The 21,666-nt window shown below is 41.0% G+C and overlaps 1 protein-coding gene across 4 annotated transcripts in view; it reads right to left on the bottom strand.

Moving 5' to 3' along the window:
• Positions 1–21,666, bottom strand: part of usp4 (ubiquitin specific peptidase 4 (proto-oncogene)) — a 97,975-nt gene that overhangs the window by 74,338 nt on the left and 1,971 nt on the right. For all 4 annotated transcript variants that reach the window (XR_005462388.1, XM_038812306.1, XM_038812307.1 and 1 more), the window contains exons 2-4: positions 14,898–15,025; positions 9,364–9,494; positions 6,291–6,417 (exon numbers count right to left, since the gene is read on the bottom strand). Coding sequence is in view for 3 of the 4 variants with exons in the window: in XM_038812306.1 (XP_038668234.1) it covers positions 6,291–6,417; positions 9,364–9,494; positions 14,898–15,025 (386 nt within the window). In the remaining variant the exon portion in view is untranslated. The remainder of the gene's footprint in view (positions 1–6,290; positions 6,418–9,363; positions 9,495–14,897; positions 15,026–21,666) is intronic.

The following is a 21,666-nucleotide window of genomic DNA, read 5'->3' as shown; positions in this document are numbered from 1 at the left end:
ATTAAGATATCAAGAGGGGCAGCACGGTAGCATGGTGGTTAGCATAAATGCTTCACAGCTCCAGGGTCCCAGGTTCGATTCCCGGCTGGGTCACTGTCTGTGTGGAGTCTGCACGTCCTCCCCGTGTGTGCGTGGGTTTCCTCCGGGTGCTCCGGTTTCCTCCCACAGTCCAAAGATGTGCAGGTTAGGTGGATTGGCCATGCTAAATTGCCCGTAGTGTCCTAATAAAAGTAAGGTTAAGGGGGGGGTTGTTGGGTTACAGGTATAGGGTGGATACGTGGGTTTGAGGAGGGTGATCATTGCTCGGCACAACATCGAGGGCCGAAGGGCCTGTTCTGTGCTGTACTGTTCTATGTTCTAAGGGGAACAGAAAAGGTAGGTAGACAAAAACTATTTTACTTGTTGGGGAGCTAGGAATAGAGCTTACAAATTAAAGCCAAACATTGCAGGAGTGAATTCACACATCAAGAGTGATAGAATTTTAGAGTTCTCGTCTGCAAATTGCAATTGATGGTAACCGATTGTTAATTTTAAATCTGCCATTGATATACCCTTTTCTAACCAACGGTATTGAGGAATGTTGGCTAAATAGGATCAGCGATGATTGCATTGAATGATGGAGCATTCTCATAGGACTAAATGCTCCACCACGGTTCCAAACCTTGAACGAAAAACAAGAATTCCTAATTCAAGAGCTAGTAGAGTAGAGGTTTGGCTCCAAGTTATGAGATGGATGAAACAGTCTAGCAGTAGAACATAGAACAGTACAGCACAGAACAGGCCCTTCGGCCCTCGATGCTGTGCCGAGCAATGATCACCCTACTCAAACCCACGTATCCACCCTATACCCGTAACCCAACAACCCCCCTCCCTTAACCTTACTTTTTAGGACACTACGGGCAATTTAGCATGACCAATCCACCTAACCCGCACATCTTTGGACTGTGGGAGGAAACCGGAGCACCCGGAGGAAACCCACGCACACATGGGGAGGACGTGCAGACTCCGCACAGACAGTGACCCAGCCGGGAACTGAACCTGGGACCCTGGAGCTGTGAAGCATTTATGCTAACCACCATGCTACCGTGCTGAGATGATGATTTGGTTGAAAGTCTTTTCCTGCCCCTATACTTGGCAAAATCTCACTTAAGGGCAGCATGGTAGCACTGTGGTTAGCACAGTTGCTTCACAGCTCCTCGATTCCTGGCTTGGGTCGCTGTCTGTGCGGAGTCTGTACGTCCTCCCCGTGTCTGCGTGGGTTTCCTCCGGGAACTCCGGTTTCCTCCCACAGTCCAAAGATGCGCAAGTTAGGTGGAATGGCAATGCTGAATTGCCTGTCCAAAAAGGTTAGGTGGAGTTACTGAGATAGGGTGGAGGCTTAAGTAGGGTGTTCTTTCCAAGGGCCGGTGCAAACTCGATGGGCCGAATGGCCTCCTTCTGCACTGTAAATTCCATGGTTCTGAGTATATGTAAAAATAAGGTGGTGCGATGGGTTGCACTGATGCCTCACGGAGCCGAGAACCCAGGTTCAGTCCGAGCCCCGGATCACTGTCTGCGTGGAGTTTGCACATTCTCCCTGTGTTTGCACGGGTCTCACCCTCACAACCCAAAGATGTGCAAGGTAGGTGGATGGGTCATGCTAAGTTGCCCCTTTACTTGGGAAAAAAAAATTGGGTACATTAAATTAAAAAAAATATATATATATATGCAAAACAAAATAGCATGGATTTTGGGACTAAATTTATTTAGTAAATAACACTTAATTCTGTAACATATTGTAGCAAAATTCAAATTACTTTTGTCAAATTGATGAGTCACGCTAAAATATTCGTAATTAAGGAAGTAACCCATTAACCTGCACTAGCAAACATCTGCTTTTGGAAACCACAAATGCTTTCTAATTGCCTCACTGCAGGTAAAAGGCTGCAACACCAATTCCAAAAGTCTAAAAACTACCATCTTGCACCACTTCTCCAGCCAAACATTCACATGGATTATCTTCCTGATTATGTATTTAGCATGAAAATACAACCAGAGAGCAATCCAGAGATTACCACCATTGAGGTTCCATTATTTCATCTTTTCCCTGACTCTTGAAACTTTGCCTGGAGGACCACAACACCGTTCCTCTAAGTCATTGATTTTAACATGGATTACCACTTCGAGCTGCTCCTATCCTTCTTGTAGAATGCCTTTGTTCACTTTTCCCAAGTAACTTAATTTTCTCTACCCATCCCCGCAGGTCTTGGGTTACATTATAAATTTGCTATATAGCTGAAAGTAATCCAAGCAACCCATATCCTACCAAATCAGATGCAGTTAATTACGGAAGCAGTAAGCAATATACATTCAATGCTTGATACAAAACATATCTCAAACAACTGCAATGCTTAAAAATCACCCCAGAGTTGCAGGTACTCAAGAAATTAATTATTAGTAATAGCGAATTCCAATATGTTGGATTAAAAAGCAATATCTTGCTCGACATTTCAGTTTTATATGGTATGATCACCAAGATATCATACTTCACTGATCATAAGGTTTGGAGATGAGTGACATGATTAACTCTCTTAACACAGAAGCGATCAGAGTTGGGCAGCACGGTGGTGCAGTAGTTAACACTGCTACCTCAGCGCTGACGACCCGGGGTTGATCCCGGCCCTGGGTGGAGTTTGAACATTCTGCCCGTGTCTACGTGTTCTCAATACAAAACCCAAAGATGGGCAGGGTAGGATTGACCAGGCAGGATTGACCATGCTAAATTGCCCCTGAATTGGAAAAAAATAATTGGGTACTTAAATTTTAAAAAGGGATCAGAGTTCTACTTTACTTACCAGTCACAATTTATACTCTAGTCCTTAGAATAAACTGGCTATTCTAATGTTGCTTTTGCTCGTCATAAGTAGTGTCAGAATGAAATTACTCAAATCCAACACCAGAAATAAGCAAATTGGAGTGCTACATTTGCCATCCATTAACTGTAAGAAAAGGTGGTAAATCTAACCCCATGGCCTGCTGAATTGAGTGCAGAACTGTGAATGGCTATGCAGGACTGATCTGCTCCATGTGGGAATCTGAAGGAGTGTTATACACAGCTCAAAGTGAAACTTTACATTTGTCTCATCCACAGACTGTTTGAGTGCTGCCACTTGTTACATCTGCCTTGGACAGCTGTTATCTCGGGGACCAGGAATTATAATAGAAACAACACAGGTGGTTTACTGAGTAGGGGGCAATAATCCACAACTTGCAGATCTGCAAAACTGCTATTTCTGCAGATTAGCAGCTCAAAATCTAAATTACTTGCTTTCTTGGCTGCAATGTGATGTCATCACGCACAGTGTGAGTTCTTGCATACTCTCAAAGCCCTTAAGTTATCCACAAGTCTGCAGCCATGAAAACTGAAGATAATATCCCCCACTGTAAAGCGGCAATCAGGAGAGGCTCGGCGGCATGTGGCACAGTGGATATCACTGGGACTGCGGCACTGAGGACCCGGGTTCGAATCCCGGCCTTGGGTCACTGTCCGTGTGGAGTTTGCACATTCTCCCCATGTCTGTGTGGGTTTCACACCCCCACAACCCAAAGATGTGCAGGTTAGGTGGATTGGCCATGCTAAATTGCCCCTTAATTGGAAAAAAAATAATTGGGTACTGTAAATTTATTAAAACAAAAGAAACAGGACAGGCTGCAAAAGGAGATGCAAGAATTAAAACCCCTATACACAAAAAATGAGACTTGGTATTATAGTACATCTATTAATGAAACTCTCATTCAGATTTGCCATCAACCAAGACATTTATTATAAAAAGCTAGCAATGCAGCTTGTGCTTGTTCCACTTCTCTGCTGTTACCAGCTCTCTTTGATTTGTCACTGCTTCTCCCAATCATGTCATCTCTCCATTACCCACACCTTCGGAATCTGAACCCTTCCCTTCTGCTGGATAGGAAAAGTGTTTTTTGTTGGGTGGCAGTGGTGGGTTAGTTGCTCCACTTGTCTGCTGCGGTTGCTTTCTTAGTGACTGCACTTCTTGCTGGTTCTCTTCTAATTAGGTACTTTAAGTCAGTAGTTATAATGCACCCATCTAAACTGGTGCCTTTTTAAAACACAAGGTAAACGGGTGTACATAATTTGGTAATGTGATGTATAATCTACATCATCGTCCAACAAAAAAATCTTTGAAATTGTTGTAGGAATTGACATCAACGTCAGGAATCAAAGAACCCGAGCTAAACTGAAGTCAATGGGAATCAAGAGGAAAACTCTCTCCTGGTTGGAGTCATACCTGGCATAAAGGAAGATGGTTGTGGTGGTTGGAGGTCAATCATCGCAGCTCCAGGGCATCACTGCAGGAGTTCCTCAGGGTAGTGTCCTTGGCCCAACCATCTTCAGCTGCTTCATCAATGACCTCCCTTCCATCAGAAGGTCAGAAGTGGGGATGTCGCAGCTGATTGCACAATGTTCAGCACCATTCTCAAATCCTCAGAGAATGAAGCAGTCCATGTCCAAATGCAGCAAGACCTGGACAATATCCAGGCTTCGACTGACAAGTGGCAAGTTACATTTATGCCACACAAGTACCAGGCAATTACCATCTCCTACAAGACAGGATCTAACCATCGTCCTTGACATTCAACGGCATTACCATCGCTGAATCCCTCACAATCAACATCCTAGTCCAGAAACTGAACTGGACTAGCCATATTATTACAATGGCTACCAGGAAGGTCAAAGGCTAGGAATCTCACCTCCTGACCCCCCAAAGGCTGTCCATCATCTGCAAGGCACAAACCATGATTGTAATGGAATATTCTCCGCTTGTCTGGATGAGTGCAGCTTCAACAACACCCAAGAAGCTCAACACCATCCAGGACAAAGCAACCCGCTTGATTGTTCCCCCTTCCACAAACATTCAAACGCACCACCACCGACAAACAGTGACAGCAATGTGTACCATCTACAAGATGCACTACTGTAACTCGCCAAGATTCCTTAAACAGCAACTACCATCATGAAGGACAAGAGCAACAGATATTTGGGAACAGCACCATCTGGAGGTTTCACTCCAAGTCACTCAGCAACCTGACATGGAAATAAATCACCGTTTCTTCACAGTCGCTGGGACTAAATCCTAGAACACCTTCATAACAGCACTGTAGGTGTACCAATACTTCAGGTACTGCAGCGGTTCAAGAGGGCAGCTCACCACCACCTTCTGAAGGGCAACTAGGGATGGGTAATAAATGTTGGCCTAACCAGCAATGCCTACATCTTGCAAATTAATTTTTAAAAACATGGGAATTGAGAGTAGGTAATTCAGCCCTACGTACCGGCCATTCAACTAGACAATGGCCATTTTCCTGCACTTATCCCCATATCCTTTGGCTCACTTGGCTAAATCGCTGACTTTTAAAGCAGACCAAGCAAGCCAGCAGCACGGTTCGATTCCCGTACCAGCCTCCCCGGACAGGCGCTGGAATGTGGCGACTAGGGGCTTTTCACAGTAACTTCATTGAAGCCTACTCGTGACAATAAGCGATTTTCATTTTCATGTGTTTAATATCAAGAAATCAATCCATCCGCCTTAAACATTCTCATTGAATAAGCTTCCATAGCCCTTTGTGGTTGAGAATTTTAAAGATTCACCAAGAAATTCCTTATCTCAGTCCCAAATGGTTTTGAAAAAACTGCTTTTAGTAAGACCTCAAAGCCTATATCACGTACATGAGCTCATAACAATTATTAAATATCCTATCTACATTTCCTTTATTTGTGAATATTATGGTTTAGAGATTTTTCTCCAAAAAGAATCGAGTTGATCTATAAGACATGTCTCCAATGTTGGAACTGCAATGTTTGTACTTTAGCTGCTGATTCATTGAGTGCTGCATTTCACATTATTGATCAAAAGCAGCCGGGAGATGGTATGACAAATTTTCTCTGCATAAATTTCCACTAACCACGGCCCACTTTTTCCTGACTACCTTTCAACAGTTTTAAAAGGAAAGAGAAAACAGAAGTCTAGCTTGAAGGCACACCCGTTAGGACTACTGTGTTCAGTGGAAACATTTACAATTCACTTTTAACTAAACTGAGTTCCAACACAGCCATGCATAATAAACTTTGATTCTACAAAACCCTGTATTTCTACACGGCTTTTAGTTCAAATTCAAGATTAATAAATGTATATTGCAATGTCCAGGATCGAAACATGAGTTTCAAAAACCATGTGATCTCATTTTACACCAGAACAATGTCCAGAAGTAACAAAGAAAGGAAGGGTTTTTACCTATGGTATCTGCTTTGCTGAAATGGCGTGTCACCACATTTTCCATGTTGTTGTTCTCACACAATTTCAATTCTAGGAGGTAAACCTCTACTTTACAGTGCTTTACAAACATTCCATGCTCAACCACCTGTGAACAGAATGCATCATTACATTAAAAAAACACAAAGCTAACAGATTACGGAAATGAATACAGAGAAATAAAGTTATATCTTGGTATGAATACACAATCCCCTCCACCCCAAAGTCACCCATTTTTTGCCTTTCAAAATGCCATTCCAAGCAAAGATCCTTGAACCAATGCTACCAGATCTCTGCTAATTGGACACTCAAACTGGTAGGAGGTTCTCCTATGTGGTTATGGAGAAGTAGACAGCCCTATCTCTCCTCACTGACAATTTACATTACCATTGAGTCATCTGCAAAGCTAACTCAAAAAGAACTATTGCATCATTTACACAACGATATTAGAACTTTTGTTGTGTTGGATGAGTACATTTCATGTTTTCAAGTGTGATTCATTCATTTACTGTACTGAACACTATAAAAGTTTGACAATCAGCAGAGATTAAAACAGAGCTAATTACCTAGCTGGATGTTACTCATCGGTTGAAGTCTAAAAAGCACCACGCTATAATACATATAGCACATCAAATACTTTTAAAATAAATACGATGAACACTTAATCAAAAGAGTTAGGAACTGGATTTTCATATGCACAGCAATAGTATCCTGCAAACATCACATGGATGCATCACAGCACAGCTCGCACATATTTAACAATCAAGTTCAGATACTATTCTTTAATGTGTCCCTTCAAAAGGAAATGGAATTTTAAAAACTAATTTCAATTATGGTCCACAAATTACAATAAAACTACATGTGGCTTACACAATAAACTAGCAATTTTGGCTCCCCAAACTCACCCCTACCAATCTTTTAAATACATAAAATATGGGCACGGTGCTAGTACATCACAATGGAATAAAAAAAATCTAACATCTTGACTGCATCCACTACCAACAACATTAAAGCGTTGTGCTCTCAACTAAAAAAGGTTTTGATCCATTACTCAGTGGATATTAAAAGTGTGAGCGTGTAGCTAATACAACCATGACAAGATTCCAATGATTCCGCTGTTTACCTTGGACTGGATAGATTGGGGTGGGGTGCAGATGTACACCAGTTTACAAAGATAAGGCAAAATAGATTGCAGACGGGTGGGGGGATATTGCCTTGTGGATTAAAATTTAGCCCAAACGTGTGTTGGCTGTCTATGAATCAAGTCTCTGTAGTCTAAACTCAGTCCCCAGTGGGAATGGGCTTGCAACATAAAACCACACCCAAATGAACACCAAACAATCTCAGTCTGTATCAAACCAACGAGATCTAATTTGTGAATGATATTGGTACTGAGTAACCAAAAAAGGTAAAGGTTTCACTCAGTGCAAGTATCCTTTACAGGCAGTTTAAGTTAGAAATCTGTTTCTCATTAATAAGCTACAGTTAGTTACACGAATGACTAACAGAGATAATAACTGTTCATCTAATTTAACAAAATGCAAGTTATAAAAGTCATAAAAGATAATCAACTCCAAATTTTATCCTCAAGAAACATGTTTATGTCTCCTCTTTCATCATACCAAATTACGATGAACATGTAATAAGCACAACATCTGGGGTTTTGAATTCAGACACCATTTGTATAAATCCTGACACATAACACTCGGGTATATGTGACAGTGTCTGGCACATAGTTGTATTGTACGATGCCAAAGAATTTAAAAGATGGAGCTTTGGAATTCAGATGCTCGAGCTTGACAAAAAACATTGACAAAAACAAAAGCAGCTGCCAAAAAATAGAATGTAAAAGCTACCTTTTGACTCTTGTTTGAGTCAGCAAACCACAGTTGTAAAATACAGTATAAACAGAGCTTAAATTATCCAGACTAATGTCTTTATTAAAATAAATTTAGAGTACCCAATTCATTTTTCCAATCAAGGGGCAATTTAGCATGGCCAATCCACCTACCCTGCACATCTTTGGGCCGTGGGGGCGAAACCCACGCAAACACGGGGAGAATGTGCAAACGCCACACAGACAGTGACTCAGAGCCGGGATCGAACATGGGACCTCAGCGCCACGAGGCAGCAATGCTAACGACTGCACCACCGTGTTGCCCCCCAGACTAACGTCTTAGCAACATTTTCTCAACTCAGTTGGCCCACCAACATCTCCTTTCCATATTAAAACCATTCAAAGTGTACTATTTTTACAGAATGTGTAGGAGATATTTGCCTCATAGAGGTTTACCTCCAGAATAGTGTCATAAATTTTGATCAATCAATCAATGAACCATTCATACAGACCAACCTGCTTGATTTCACTGTAGTAACATGGCTGCTCAGAATTGAAATACAGACAAGCCGAAAACCTAACAGTGTGACTGAATTTCAGCGGTCATATTACATCCCTGTCTGGCTCCAATTAAATTTTATTCTTCTGATCTTTATTATGTGCCATTGGGCAAGGAACATGTTATGGAAAACTTTTAGTTTGAGACCTGTATTAAGAAAGCTTTGACTTAACTTTTAGTGGCCATGTCCAAACCATACATATAGTGTAGTGGTTATCTTAGTGGACTAGCAACCCATGATAAACTGTAGATTTTAAGTTCAATCAACTTGGTAATTGGTGAGCTAGCACCATGAAAGTTGCAGCACTTTCTTGTGATTTCCTACATGTGATCCCAGTCCCACACAACATTAGTTTACTCCTAATGCCTATGGGGGTCGTTGGATGATCCTGCCTGGTCTAATGCCCACAGAGGAGGAGAGGCTAGGAATAGGCAATAAACACAATAAAATATTATTTTTTTTAAATTCAGATTTTCTTGAGTTAAGTGTTACAGAATTATGTTAATTTCTATTTTTCAATGTGCACTGAAACAATGCCATCCAGTTTTGGTACAATTTTGAGTTCATTACCAAAACATTAATTTTAAAAGGGCAGTAATTAAACTGAAAGTCAGTTGCTAATCATAGCCAAATCACTTCCTTGGATTAACAGTCTTACCTTTCGTACAATGGGTTCCTGACCCACAACACATGCATACCAATTGACCAACTTGTTCCAAGCTTCAGTGGGAACCAAGACATAATCTAGCTCATCAATCAAGTGTTCCTTCAGGGCTTGTGATTCTACAGCTATAACAAAAAGTAACAGATTATAAGTTAAGATGTTGCAACATTAATAACTTCTCAGCATTTCCCAAGCATCTTTAGTTGAGTTTGGAGAGGACGATGACGCAAGTCCAAAGATTTAAAATATGTAACCGCAGTTATATGTCTAACACAGATGTAGTCTTGATGTTATTGTGTAAGGCAAATGCTTTCTCAAGGATAGACAAGTTGTGCACCTGTAGCTCATGAGGAAGTGAACAATAAGCTGTTTTATCACATAATATACAATACTACAGGCAACGTATATGCAGGACTAAGGTAACTGAGTAAATTTAGTTAAGCTAAAATTCCATTATTTTTCTTTTTTTTTTATTATTCGGTCATGGGATGTTGGTGTTGCTGGGCCAGCATTTATCGCCCACATCTGAGGGCATTTAAGAGTCAACCCCATTGTTGTGGATCTGGAGTCACATGTAGGCCAGACCAAGTAAGGGTGACAGATTTCCTTCCCTAAAAGGCATTAGTGAACCAAATGGGGTTTTAATGATCTTTATTATTGTCACAAGTAGGCTAACATTAACACTGCAATTAAGATACTGTGAAAATCCCCATGTCACCACACGGGTTCGGGTACACGGAGGGAGAATTCAGAATGTCCAATTCACCTAACAAGCACGTCTTTCGGGACTTGTGGGAGGAAACTGGAGACATAGGAGAATGTGCAGACTCTGTGGGAATCGAACCCGCGACCCTGGTGCTGTGAAGCAACAGTGCTAACAACTGCGCTACCGTGCCGCCTTCTACGACAATGGTTTCATGGTCACGTTCAGACTTTCAATTCCAGATTTTTATTGAATTCAAATTTCACCATCTGCCATGGCGGGATTCGAACCCGGGTTCCCAGATCAAGAATCTGGGTCTCTAGATTACCAGTCCAAGGACAATACCATGACACCTCTGTTCCCCTTATTGTTTGTGTAGAACTCATAAATCATTGTCTTTGACTGATCTATGTTTAAGTATTAGTTTATTTTGGCTCATCTCAAATCTTTGTTTTGAAAAGAGGTGATCAGAAAGACAGCCCAAAATGCAAGTAAAGAGGGGGAGGTAGCAGGCACTGCTTGTAGTAGCAATGGGACAACGACACAGTGGGAAAGTTGTAGCAGTAGTTATGTTGTGGAATATGACAGTAGTGCGAAGAGGGTTCACAGTTGCACCACCACTAATGTGATTCAGGAACTAGACAGGTCCTGCTGTGTGTAAATATTGGTTGACAGTGGTGAGCCCAAATCAGAGTGTTTGTAAAGAAAACTGAGGGAAGGTAATTTTAAGATGTCAGGAAATACCCAGCAGAGAGGGTTTTCTTTCAAGTTTTTTCAACAGTGGCAAATGGGGATTTAGTATTCTTAAAAGTTTAACCCCACTTTTCAATATGCTCAAGGCACTTAACCAATTTAAATCTGGTTCACAGCTTTGGGGTTATGAAGTGCAGATCAACACAAACTTCTGTGGTTCTGAGATGGCTCCATCCAAGGTGGAGGCACAAATCAACAATCCGAAGGGTCTCAATTATATGCATGTAGCTTTTGCATGTGATAAGAGAAAAGAATTAAGAGTTGTTAAACAAATAAGCACAGACCCAAAACACGCAATTAAAACCTTCTTGTGGACAATTTTACCATCATTTATATCTGTTATTACAAGTTTAGATCTTTTCAGTAACCTGTTTACTAATTTGCTGTGTAAGTACAGCTTTATAAACATTTGGTCAAATGCTACTAACCTGGTCTAACAAAAAATACCAGATGGTATCATTAATCTAACCTCATTCGATTTGAGCCAAATCATGTACTGTGCTTTCCTCAAGAGACAGGTTTACTGGTCTCTAATTATTAGGTGAAATTACCATTTAGAATTAGTTTCTTTAGAAAGATGCCACTGGAGATTTATGAGCATCTTTGATTACAGGACAATCACCAGTTGGCAGATATCACACAAAACAAGCTTGATTTCATGGGTAGCAACTGCATCTATTCTGACCCAGTTGCATAACTATCAACAGAAGCCAAGGATGCCAGGCAGTCACCGTGCATTAATCTGACCTCTGGATGCTCTAGGAGCATTTCAGCCAAGAAGCCTGTTTCAGCAGTTCTATTTTAGGAAGGACACTCAACATGAACGGACATAAACGAAGAAACAATGTTTCAGACTGCAAGGAGATAAAACTATTTTACAGGCAAACATTAGACCCAATCACAGTTCATCGGACAAATTTGTATCTGGGAAGCAGGTTGCCTGAATCAGACACATTTCAAGCCCACAACAGGCATAAATACCATTTCCAAAAAAAGTTATCTTATTTTACTAAGTCACAATTAACATGGCCAGGGACAGGGGAGGAATATTAATGCTGCAGATCAACATAAGCAGTCTTATGCGGAAGAGTAGAATCATAAGTATTTTTTGCAAATTAAAACAAAAACATTTTCCCCACTGACAATTTCAGATGCAATGATGTGTAATGAAAATGTTGGAAAAATTTAACTTATCATGTGGGTCATGCATGACCTACATCTTAAATGGAACTGATCTACCTCCATATCTCTGCCTTTGCTGCCCTAAATTAGTTGACAGAAGGCACCTAAGAGCAATCAAGGAACAACTAGTACGGCCGCATTTGGAGTATTGCGTACAGTTCTGGTCGCCTCATTATAGGAAGGACGTGGAAGCTTTGGAACGGGTGCAGAGGAGATTTACCAGGATGTTGCCTGGTATGGAGGGAAAATCTTATGAGGAAAGGCTGATGGACTTGAGGTTGTTTTCGTTAGAGAGAAGAAGGTTAAGAGGTGACTTAATAGAGGCATACAAAATGATCAGAGGGTTAGATAGGGTGGACAGCGAGAGCCTTCTCCCACGGATGGGGGTGGCTAGCACGAGGGGACATAGCCTTAAATTGAGGGGTATTAGATATAGGACAGAGGTCAGAGGTGGGTTTTTTACGCAAAGAGTGGTGAGGCCGTGGAATGCCCTACCTGCAACAGTAGTGAACTCGCCAACATTGAGGGCATTTAAAAGTTTATTGGATAAGCATATGGATGATAAGGGCATAGTGTAGGTTAGATGGCCTTTAGTTTTTTTTTCCCATGTCGGTGCAACATCGAGGGCCGAAGGGCCTGTACTGCGCTGTATCGTTCTATGTTCTATGTTCTATCTCTCCATCCCCACAGCAGCACAGTTCAGTTTTGTAAACATTGCAATGTGGTGGTTGTTTCAACACAACCATGTGACTAAGGTGAGTTTAAATCACGCTAAATAGCTCTATAGAACCATATTTAATAAAGCAAGGATTTGGAGACAAGTTTTATTTAAAAGAAAGTTACAATCACAATTCAAAACTCTGAAGTCTACCCTTTTCAGACTATCCAAGAAACCGTTACAGAGTTTAAAGGAACTGGAGTAGGCCATTCAGCCGACCAGGCCTGCTCCGCCATTCAATTAGATAAGGGCTGACCGGAATGCCTTTTACACCCGCTACCCCCATAACCCTTTACATCAATGTTCATAAGAAATCCATCAATCTCGGTTTTAAACCAAATCAATGACTGACCTTACGCAGCCCTCTGGAGTAGAGAAATCCAAAGATTCACAGCCCTCAGTAACTGCATTTCTTTTCATCTCGGTCCTACGTGGCACCCCCCTTATTTTGAAATTGTGCCCCCTGGTTCGAGACTCCCCAACCAAGGGAAACATCTTACCGATAATAACCTTATCTATTCCTTTAAGTATTTTAAAGTTTCTCTAATTCTGCGAAACTCTAGAGAATACAGGCCCACTTTTCCCACTCTCGCTTCATGGTTCTGCCAGCCCTGGAAAAAGTCTGGTGAACCTTCGTTGCACTGCCTCTATGGTAATAATATCCTTTGAGGTAAGGGGACCAAAACTGCACACAATTACTCCAGATGCTATCTAACCAAACTCCTATACAATTGAAGCAAGACCTCACTACTCCTGTACTCAAATCCTCTTGTAATAAAGACTAACATTCTACCTTCCTAATAGCTTGCTGTGCCGGCAAACTAGCCTTCAGTAACTTATGGAGAAGGACACCCATGTCCCTTTATACATCTACACTTTCTAATTTCTTATCATTTAGGAAATACTCTGCACTATCGTCATTAATTTGTGAAAAATCTTTTTGCTTTCAAAATAGGCATCCACTTCGCGCTTGTACATGCCTATCAAGTAAAATTACACATGCATAGCCTCATTATGCTGTAACAAACGTAATCAAAGTTCAGCTACATATTGAAATGAAATGAAAATCGCTGATTGTCACGAGTAGGCTTCAATTAAGTTACTGTGAAAAGCCCCTAGTCGCCACATTCCGGCGCCTGTCCGGGGAGGCTGATTGATACAGAACTACAAGCACAGTCCTTCAAGGAGAACGTCATCATCATTGTTTGGGTAATAAACATTCAACCCCACAAGGTTATTCATCATTTTATTGGGAATGGATGATTTGAGATCTCAAGATCATTTGACTGTATTTCATCTTTAATATCCTCTGAGTAAAATAATCTGTTGATATCAATTTTGGAAATATGCAGATAATATAACTTACAAACTTCTAAACTCAGGAGAATACAACCCAAATATATATATGCAGCCTTTCCTCATACTTTAATCCTTTAAGCCCTGGTAGCATTGTGGTCACTCAGCTCCATGTTCCCTCCAATTCTGACATTATAGGGCTGGAAAACTGCTCCCCAAGTGTCTGATTCCCCCTATTACACTGCAATATTTGCACAGCCTCTTCGATGTAGTGTCGAAGGGCCAGTTGGAAGCACTCTCACCTCTGAGACACACGTGCAGGTCCCACTCTAGGTTTTGAGCACAGAAACCTGGTGTAACTGCAGTGCGGTACAGAGGGAGTGCTGCCCATTCAGAGCTGCCACCTTTCACACGAGGCCTGAAACCGACGGCCAGTCTGCCTCTCCGAGACATGAAAGATCCCATGGTACTATTTTGATGAAGATGAGGGGAGTTAGCCAATATTACCCTCTCGACCAACATAGCTAAAAAATGATTTTAAAAGTCCGACAGCACATACAATGCATGATATATTCAGATATTAAATCCAGTTGCTCTTATCCAGCTTTTACAGGCAAGAAATATCTGACTGGATTACAATAATTAAACAGATTTTTGTTTTTTTCCCTGAAATGACTGCCCAGAAATCACACATTAATTGAAACATGCAAAAGTGTCTTGTATTCAACTAAATAAATTCCTCCACAAAATGAGGAATCCACATTTAACTAAAAGATTAATCTAACTTCTGTTAAATTTTCAACAACGAGAAAAATCTAACACGAGCATATAAAACGAGATTAGACAATGTTTGAATAAATCAAAGCTTTTCAATACCTGTAAAGAGCCCAGAATTATCAATTGGGCCTGGAAACATTCCTCGTTCTCCCACGTTGTACGTGTCCCAGCTGTCAAACCCTACATATTTCTTCCATTGTTTAAACCACCTACTGTCTATTAGGAACCTAGAAATCAGAACATTCAACAAGTTATTTTGAGGGTATTAAATCTCTATTCTCTTCTTATTCATTTGACTAACCACACACCTCGAGCAATCTACACGGCTGACAGGTGGCCTATTCCCAAACCTCTGTCAATGTGCTTCTAGCTGTGCCAGAAAGTACAGCTCTGATATCATCCATCTCCACAGTGAGCCACCAAGAGAACAAGGACTTTAAAAATCTGTTCTTGGGATGCGAGCGCCTCTAGCAAACCCAGCATTTACTACTGCTCATCCCCAATTGCCTTTGAAACCCAGTGACTTACCAAGGCCATTTCAGAGGGTGGTGACCGGGCCATTTCAGAGGGTAGTTACCGGGCCATTTCAGAGGGTAGTTAAGAGTCAACTACATTTGCTGTGGGCTAGAGGTACATGTCGACCAGATTGGAGAAGGACAGAAGACTTCCTCCCCTCAAGGACCTCAGATGGATTTTTAGGGCAATCCGGTAGTTTCATGATCATTATCAATGAGACTAGTTTTATTTTAAATTCCAGATTTTGTATTAATGGAATTAATGTTATAGTTGGGTTTTAACTAATGTCTCTGCAGCAATAGGCAGGCCTCCAGAATTATAATCCAGTAACATTACCACTAAATTAGGAAGATACAACAAGGTAGAACTTACTCTTTCTTTGCTCTCAAGGTAATGACTTTTGTTTCTTGGCTTAGCCTCTTAAAACTCATGCAAATGGTCATTATCACAGTGAAAGTTTATTCAATAATTCAAAATCATTCCAATATTTTAATCATCTATTTACCTCAAACTAAATTCCAATCAGAAGTTAGTTAATTCTAAAAGCAGCATATTTTTAGCCATTATTCTTCCAACTGTACAGGCAGAAGTTACTTATCTGAACTTAGAAACTCCCCAACATGCATGACCCAGTGCCACATTGGTTGATATGTTTATTGACAGATTGTTAAAAAGAGCATTTAATGCCTAGAAACTGGAGATTAACATATGTTATCACAGTAGAATTCCATGAATACTGGCGCAAGTGTTAATAATAGATTTTTAATTTCTTCACACAAAATGGGCATCGCTAGCTATGCTAGCACTTGGTGCCCATCACTTATTGCCCTCGAGACGGTGGTGGTGAGCAACCGCTGCAGTCCATGTGGTGTAGGTACACCCACAATCTCGCTAGGAAGGCAGTTTCAGAATTTTGACTCAGTGACAGTGAAGGAACAGTAATATAATTCCAAATGAGGATGTATGGTCATTTTCCTATGCATCTGCTACTTTTGCCCTTCAGGTGATGCAGATCACAGGTATGGAAGAGCCTTGATGAGGGGCCGTTTGGTACACACATCTGTCACTGTGCATTTGTGGTGGAAGGGGTGAATATTTAAGGTGCAGGATGGGTGCCAACCAGGTAGGCTGATTTGTCCGGACGATACTATAGATTTTTTGCTGTTGGATCTGCATTCACCCAGGCAAATTAAGGGTATTCCATTACACTCATGACTTGTACCTTGTAGATGGTGGATAAGCTTTGAAGCAGTGGTGTGCAACCTGTGGCCCGGGGCCTCATGTGGGTTCCAAGTGTGCCCCACAAGGCATTTTGTTGACCGTTGCCCATGTGCAGGGTTGCCGCATTCCACTGATTTCTGACACATAGTTTTTTTCCCCCGACCAATATAACTGAAGTGATCCGCACATAAAGCAAGGGCAAGTAAAGTGCATGGTGATTGCACACAACATTGACTGAGAGCCATGCACTCCCTTTGAGTCTAAAGCGTAAATATTGCTTTTGATTTTATCTATTCAGATTGATGACAGTTCTATTAATATACAAATGATTAAGCATTTTTAGAAGTTATGAAATATTTGCCGTGTATTCAATGTATTTAATCTTATTCATGGGGTCAGTTAATGAACAAGCCTGATTTCAATCTTGCAGACCAGTAAGATGTAGGAGAGCAACTCACACCACCCACTCACTTGCCTAGATTGCCTTATCACTGCTTTTGAGAGTCAGGAGGCGAGTTACTTGCTGCAAAATTCCCAGCCTCTGCTCTGCTTTTGTGACCAAAGTATTTATATGACTGGTTCAGATCAGTTTCTGGTCAATGGTCACCTTCAGGATAATCTCATCTCCAAGTCAGAAGGCTGCGAGTAGAAACTCCACTACAGGATATCAGTACATCGCTGGAAAAGAGAAGACTCAGGGATGATCTAATAGAGGTCATTCAGTTTATAAAGGAGTTTGAAAGGGCAGGTGGAGAAATGCTCCCACTTGCGGCATTCAAAATTATAAATCATAAATATAACATAGTCACCAATAAATCCAACAAGGGATTCAGGAGAAGCTTATGTATGCAAAGAATGTGGGCAGCATGGTGGCATAGTGGGTTAGCCCTACTGCCTCACGGCGCCGAGGTCCCAGGTTCGATCCTGGCTCTGGGTCCTTGTCCGTGTGGAGTTTGCATATTCTCCCCGTGTTTGCGTGGGTTTCGCACCCACAGCCCAAAGATGTGCAGGGTAGGTGGATTGGCCACGCTAAATTGCCCCTTAATTGGAAAAAATTAATTGGGTACTCTAAAATGTATTTTTTTTTAATGTATGCAAAGAATGGTTTGAATATGGAACTCTACCACAGGGAGTAGTTGAGATGAATAATATAAATCCAGTTAAAGGAAGTTGGACAATTACGAGGAAGTAAGAATTCAGAAGATATGTTGACGGGGTTGGATGAAGGCAGTGGTGTGAAGAGAGAGGAGCATTAACAGTGGCTTTGTCTATGATGTAAACTCCATGTAATTCATTGTTTGTGTAACATTGCTACATGCAAAATTGACACTGCATTAGTTTTACAGTCATGGCTAACCTTCATAAAAGTAATTCATCGGTCATGAAGCATTTTGGAACACTCAAAGGAAATGAAAGACAGCTTATAAATATTTTAGTTTATCTGAACAAAGTATCTCATCTGTGAGGTTTTCGTAATTACAGCTCACTGTTACAGGTTGAAGACAAGATCATTTTGCTAGCATCCCCAGGATTGATTTTTCTAAGCTTTCAAAGCATCATTTTTCCTTTGAGCTTGCAGCTATAAACACAGACATCAGAATCTGATCAATTTTTGTCTGCCAGCATTGCGGGCTCCAAGGTCACTATCAATAACTTTTTATAATCATACACAAGCCAAACTTAAAAATCTCTCAAATAGCAAATTGGGAATTAACTTGATAATTCTTCACTACTTTAATGCTTGGGTTCTTTTTACTAAAAAATGAAGTGCTTATGCAGGATTTTACAACTTGCAGAGATAAAACTTCTCCAAAAAGGGCAAAACATGAATGCACAGGTACAAACTGAGACTGAAATAGCTCCATGGGAAGACCAAAGATTTATTGAATTTCAGCCATTATTTCATTATATTCTGCCTGTCCTGTTAGTGTATTTGAAGCATTTTCTGTGGATAAGGCATGCACTAGCAGTATTTATTTACATCTCCCTGCACTGGTCACGTATACCAATTGCAAATTAGGTCTTCTCTCACTTATTGCTTCTGCAGCCTTTCTTGTTGTGAATTAGGCAAATGTTTTAAATTTACAAGGATGATAGAAATGCCTGAATATGTGTGAGGTAAGGATAAACATGCTGGGTCTCTTTTCTCTTGGAAAAGAAAACCTGAGGGGTGACCGGGTATTAGAGGTTTTGAGAGCTATGGTAGAATGGATACGGAGAGATAGTTTCCACTTGTGGCGAAGAGCATATAATAGAGGCCATCAATACAAAATAAATAATTCAAAGTAACTTTTAAGGGGAAGCTAGAAAAAGCATATGACAGGGAAATTAATAATAATCGTTATTATTGTCAACTGTAGGCTTACATTAACACTGCAATGAAGTTGGGCAGCACAGTGATTAGCACTGTGGCTTCACACCGTCAGGGTCCCAGGTTCGATTCCCAGCTTGGGCCACTATCTGTGCCGGGTCTGCACGTTCTCCCCGTGTCTGCATGGGTTTCCTCCGGGTGCTCTGGTTTCTTCCCAGAAGTCCTGAAAGATGTGCTATTAGGTAATTTGGATATTCTGAGTTCGCCCTCTGTGCACCCGAAGATTATTATTATATTATAAAATCCCCTAGTCGACACACTCTGATGCCTGTTCGGTACACTGAGGGAGAATTCAGATCGTCCAATTTACCTACAAGCATGTCTTTCAGGTCCCACACAGACATGGGGAGTACGTGCAGAGTCTGCACAGACAGTGGCCCAAATGGGAATCGAACCTGCGACCCCGGCGCTGTGAAGCCACAATGCTAACCACCTTGCTGCAAATAGGGGATTCTGAAGAGGAAAGATGGGAGGAGGCGTAAGTGGAACAGAAGCGGTGAATGGCCTATTTCAGTGCCGTATATCCTACGCAAAGTAAATGTACAGAACCTAATGCTACTAAAGGAGCTAAATGCTAGATTATATTTCACTTTTTGTTAAAAATATTTAACTGAAAGATGTGAGCACCAAAAGCAAAGGATCAGTGGGGGAGGTGGAGGAGAAGAGAGCACGAGAGACAGGCATCCAGGGGATGGGAGAAAGATTGTTCTATCTATTTTAAAAAGTACTGTGCAACAATTAGCAGGTACTCATAATGAAGCTCTTCTAAAGTGTATTCAGCACCAGAGCTTCCAAATTTCCTTATGCAAATAAACTACATCAAAATAAACCAGCAGGGGTAGCACAGTGGAACAGTGGTTAACACCTGCTGCCTCATGCCGCTGATGACCCTGCTTCGATCCCAGCTCTGGGTCACTGTCCCTGTGGAGTCTGCACATTCTCCCCGTGTCTGCGTGGGTCTCACCCCCACAACCCAAAGATGTTCAGGGCAGGTGAACTGGCCACTCTAAATTGCCCCTTAATTGGAAAATAAAGAACGGGGTACTCTAAATTTACAAAGGGGGGAAAAATTTAAAATAAACCAACATTCTGGATGCTAATGAACACTCATATGAAATCCAATAAATGCAGAAATGTTCACTTAGAAATTGTACTCTCAATAAGAATTTCTCTTTTTCTGTTCCCCAAAGTATTTGACCCAATCTACTGGCACAGAAATAAGGTGGTCTTGATTTCACATCAATTTTCTTATGCTGTCTGGAATCAAACTGCTGGCTCTTTAACTTTCCTTTAAAAATCCCATGAAGGAATACCAATTTGCTGTTTCTTCTTTCACTTCATATATTTGTAAAATGAAACTGAAACATAAAGGCATGATGTCACACAATGTTCTACTGTCTCTGACTCAAGACAGTCTTCTGGGAGGAGTAGAATTGAACTTTTGTCTGCAGAAATTAATTAGAAGAGTTTGGTAGAAGTTCTGGTGCCTGTGGACCATGCAACTCGTCAACAATTATAGTGCAACTCTGTTCAGTCTCACATTCATATCTTTAGTCCAATGATTTGCATACATCCTGTCAAACTATGTGGACATAGTGCTAATATTCCGTTGGGAAATTTCAAAATGTGCTTCAAGCTGTAGGAGTGAAGACAAAACGTTTCTGGTGTCAATAAATAATAATAATAATAATATGTTATTGAATTTAGTAATAACATTGTACTACTAAAGTGAAGAAACTTAATGTACTGGGCATATCAAGACAGACCTGAGGGATTAGTGTGTGCAGGTACAAAGTTGAACTGAACATGGTCACAGACCACGGAAAGTGTTTAACTTGCTGAAAAAGGCACTACAGAAACTGTTGCACAAAAAGAGAATCATCGAAGCAGATATGATGCACATGGAGATGGAGTGAAACAGCTGAATGTATTTGCAACAAGCAGTTATGGTTGTATGTGTGATTGTAACAAATACAAGAGAGGGAGTAAGCAAGATACAATTTTGAGGTGATGTGAATTTTGGTGCACTTGTTCTTCTTGATGGAAGATATCATTGGTTTGGGAAGTGTTACTGATTATGTCTTAGTGACTTGAGCAGTGCATCCAGTAAGTCGATCAGTCTTTCTCCACCTCGCACACCCCCCATTCCTTCGCTCTTGCAATTTTAACTTCAACAAATTCCTTCAGGCACCCAAGTATTTGAAGACGCAAGAGTCAACAAAACACATGCGTAAAATTGAACAGGATTTCTATAACTTTTAAATCCACTGACAGAAACAGCAAAAGCAAGGGGACTAAGATGAGGCTGCTAAATGGCTTAAATGTTTTGCCATCAATGGGGGAGCTGAGGGAAGCAGATCTACAGGAGGCCAGAGATGCAGACACATAGTACATAGCAAAGTTCCATAACAGCAATAAAGGATCAGATAATCTGATTTAATAATGCTGAATTAAACATGAATGTTGTCCAGGACAACAGGAGAGCGCACCACTTTCTGCAATAGTGCCATGGGCTCTTTTATATCCACCAGAGAATAGACGATTTACTGCCTCATTCAAAAGATGGTACCTCTGACAATGCAGCACTACCACAGTGCCTCACTCAAGTATCAATGTAGATTCGGTGCTCACATCTGTGACATGCGGCTTGAATCCACAACTTTCTGACTCAGAAGCCAGCAGAGGCATGGTTGGTTGGCATACACAGGTTAACAGCACAAATTACTTTTATAAAATTCTCCCTTACAGGTGCAAATTGAA

The sequence above is a fragment of the Scyliorhinus canicula genome, chromosome 11 (assembly GCF_902713615.1).
Source record: "Scyliorhinus canicula chromosome 11, sScyCan1.1, whole genome shotgun sequence".
NCBI lineage: Eukaryota > Metazoa > Chordata > Chondrichthyes > Carcharhiniformes > Scyliorhinidae > Scyliorhinus > Scyliorhinus canicula.
This window is presented reverse-complemented; position numbering and strand designations above follow the sequence as displayed.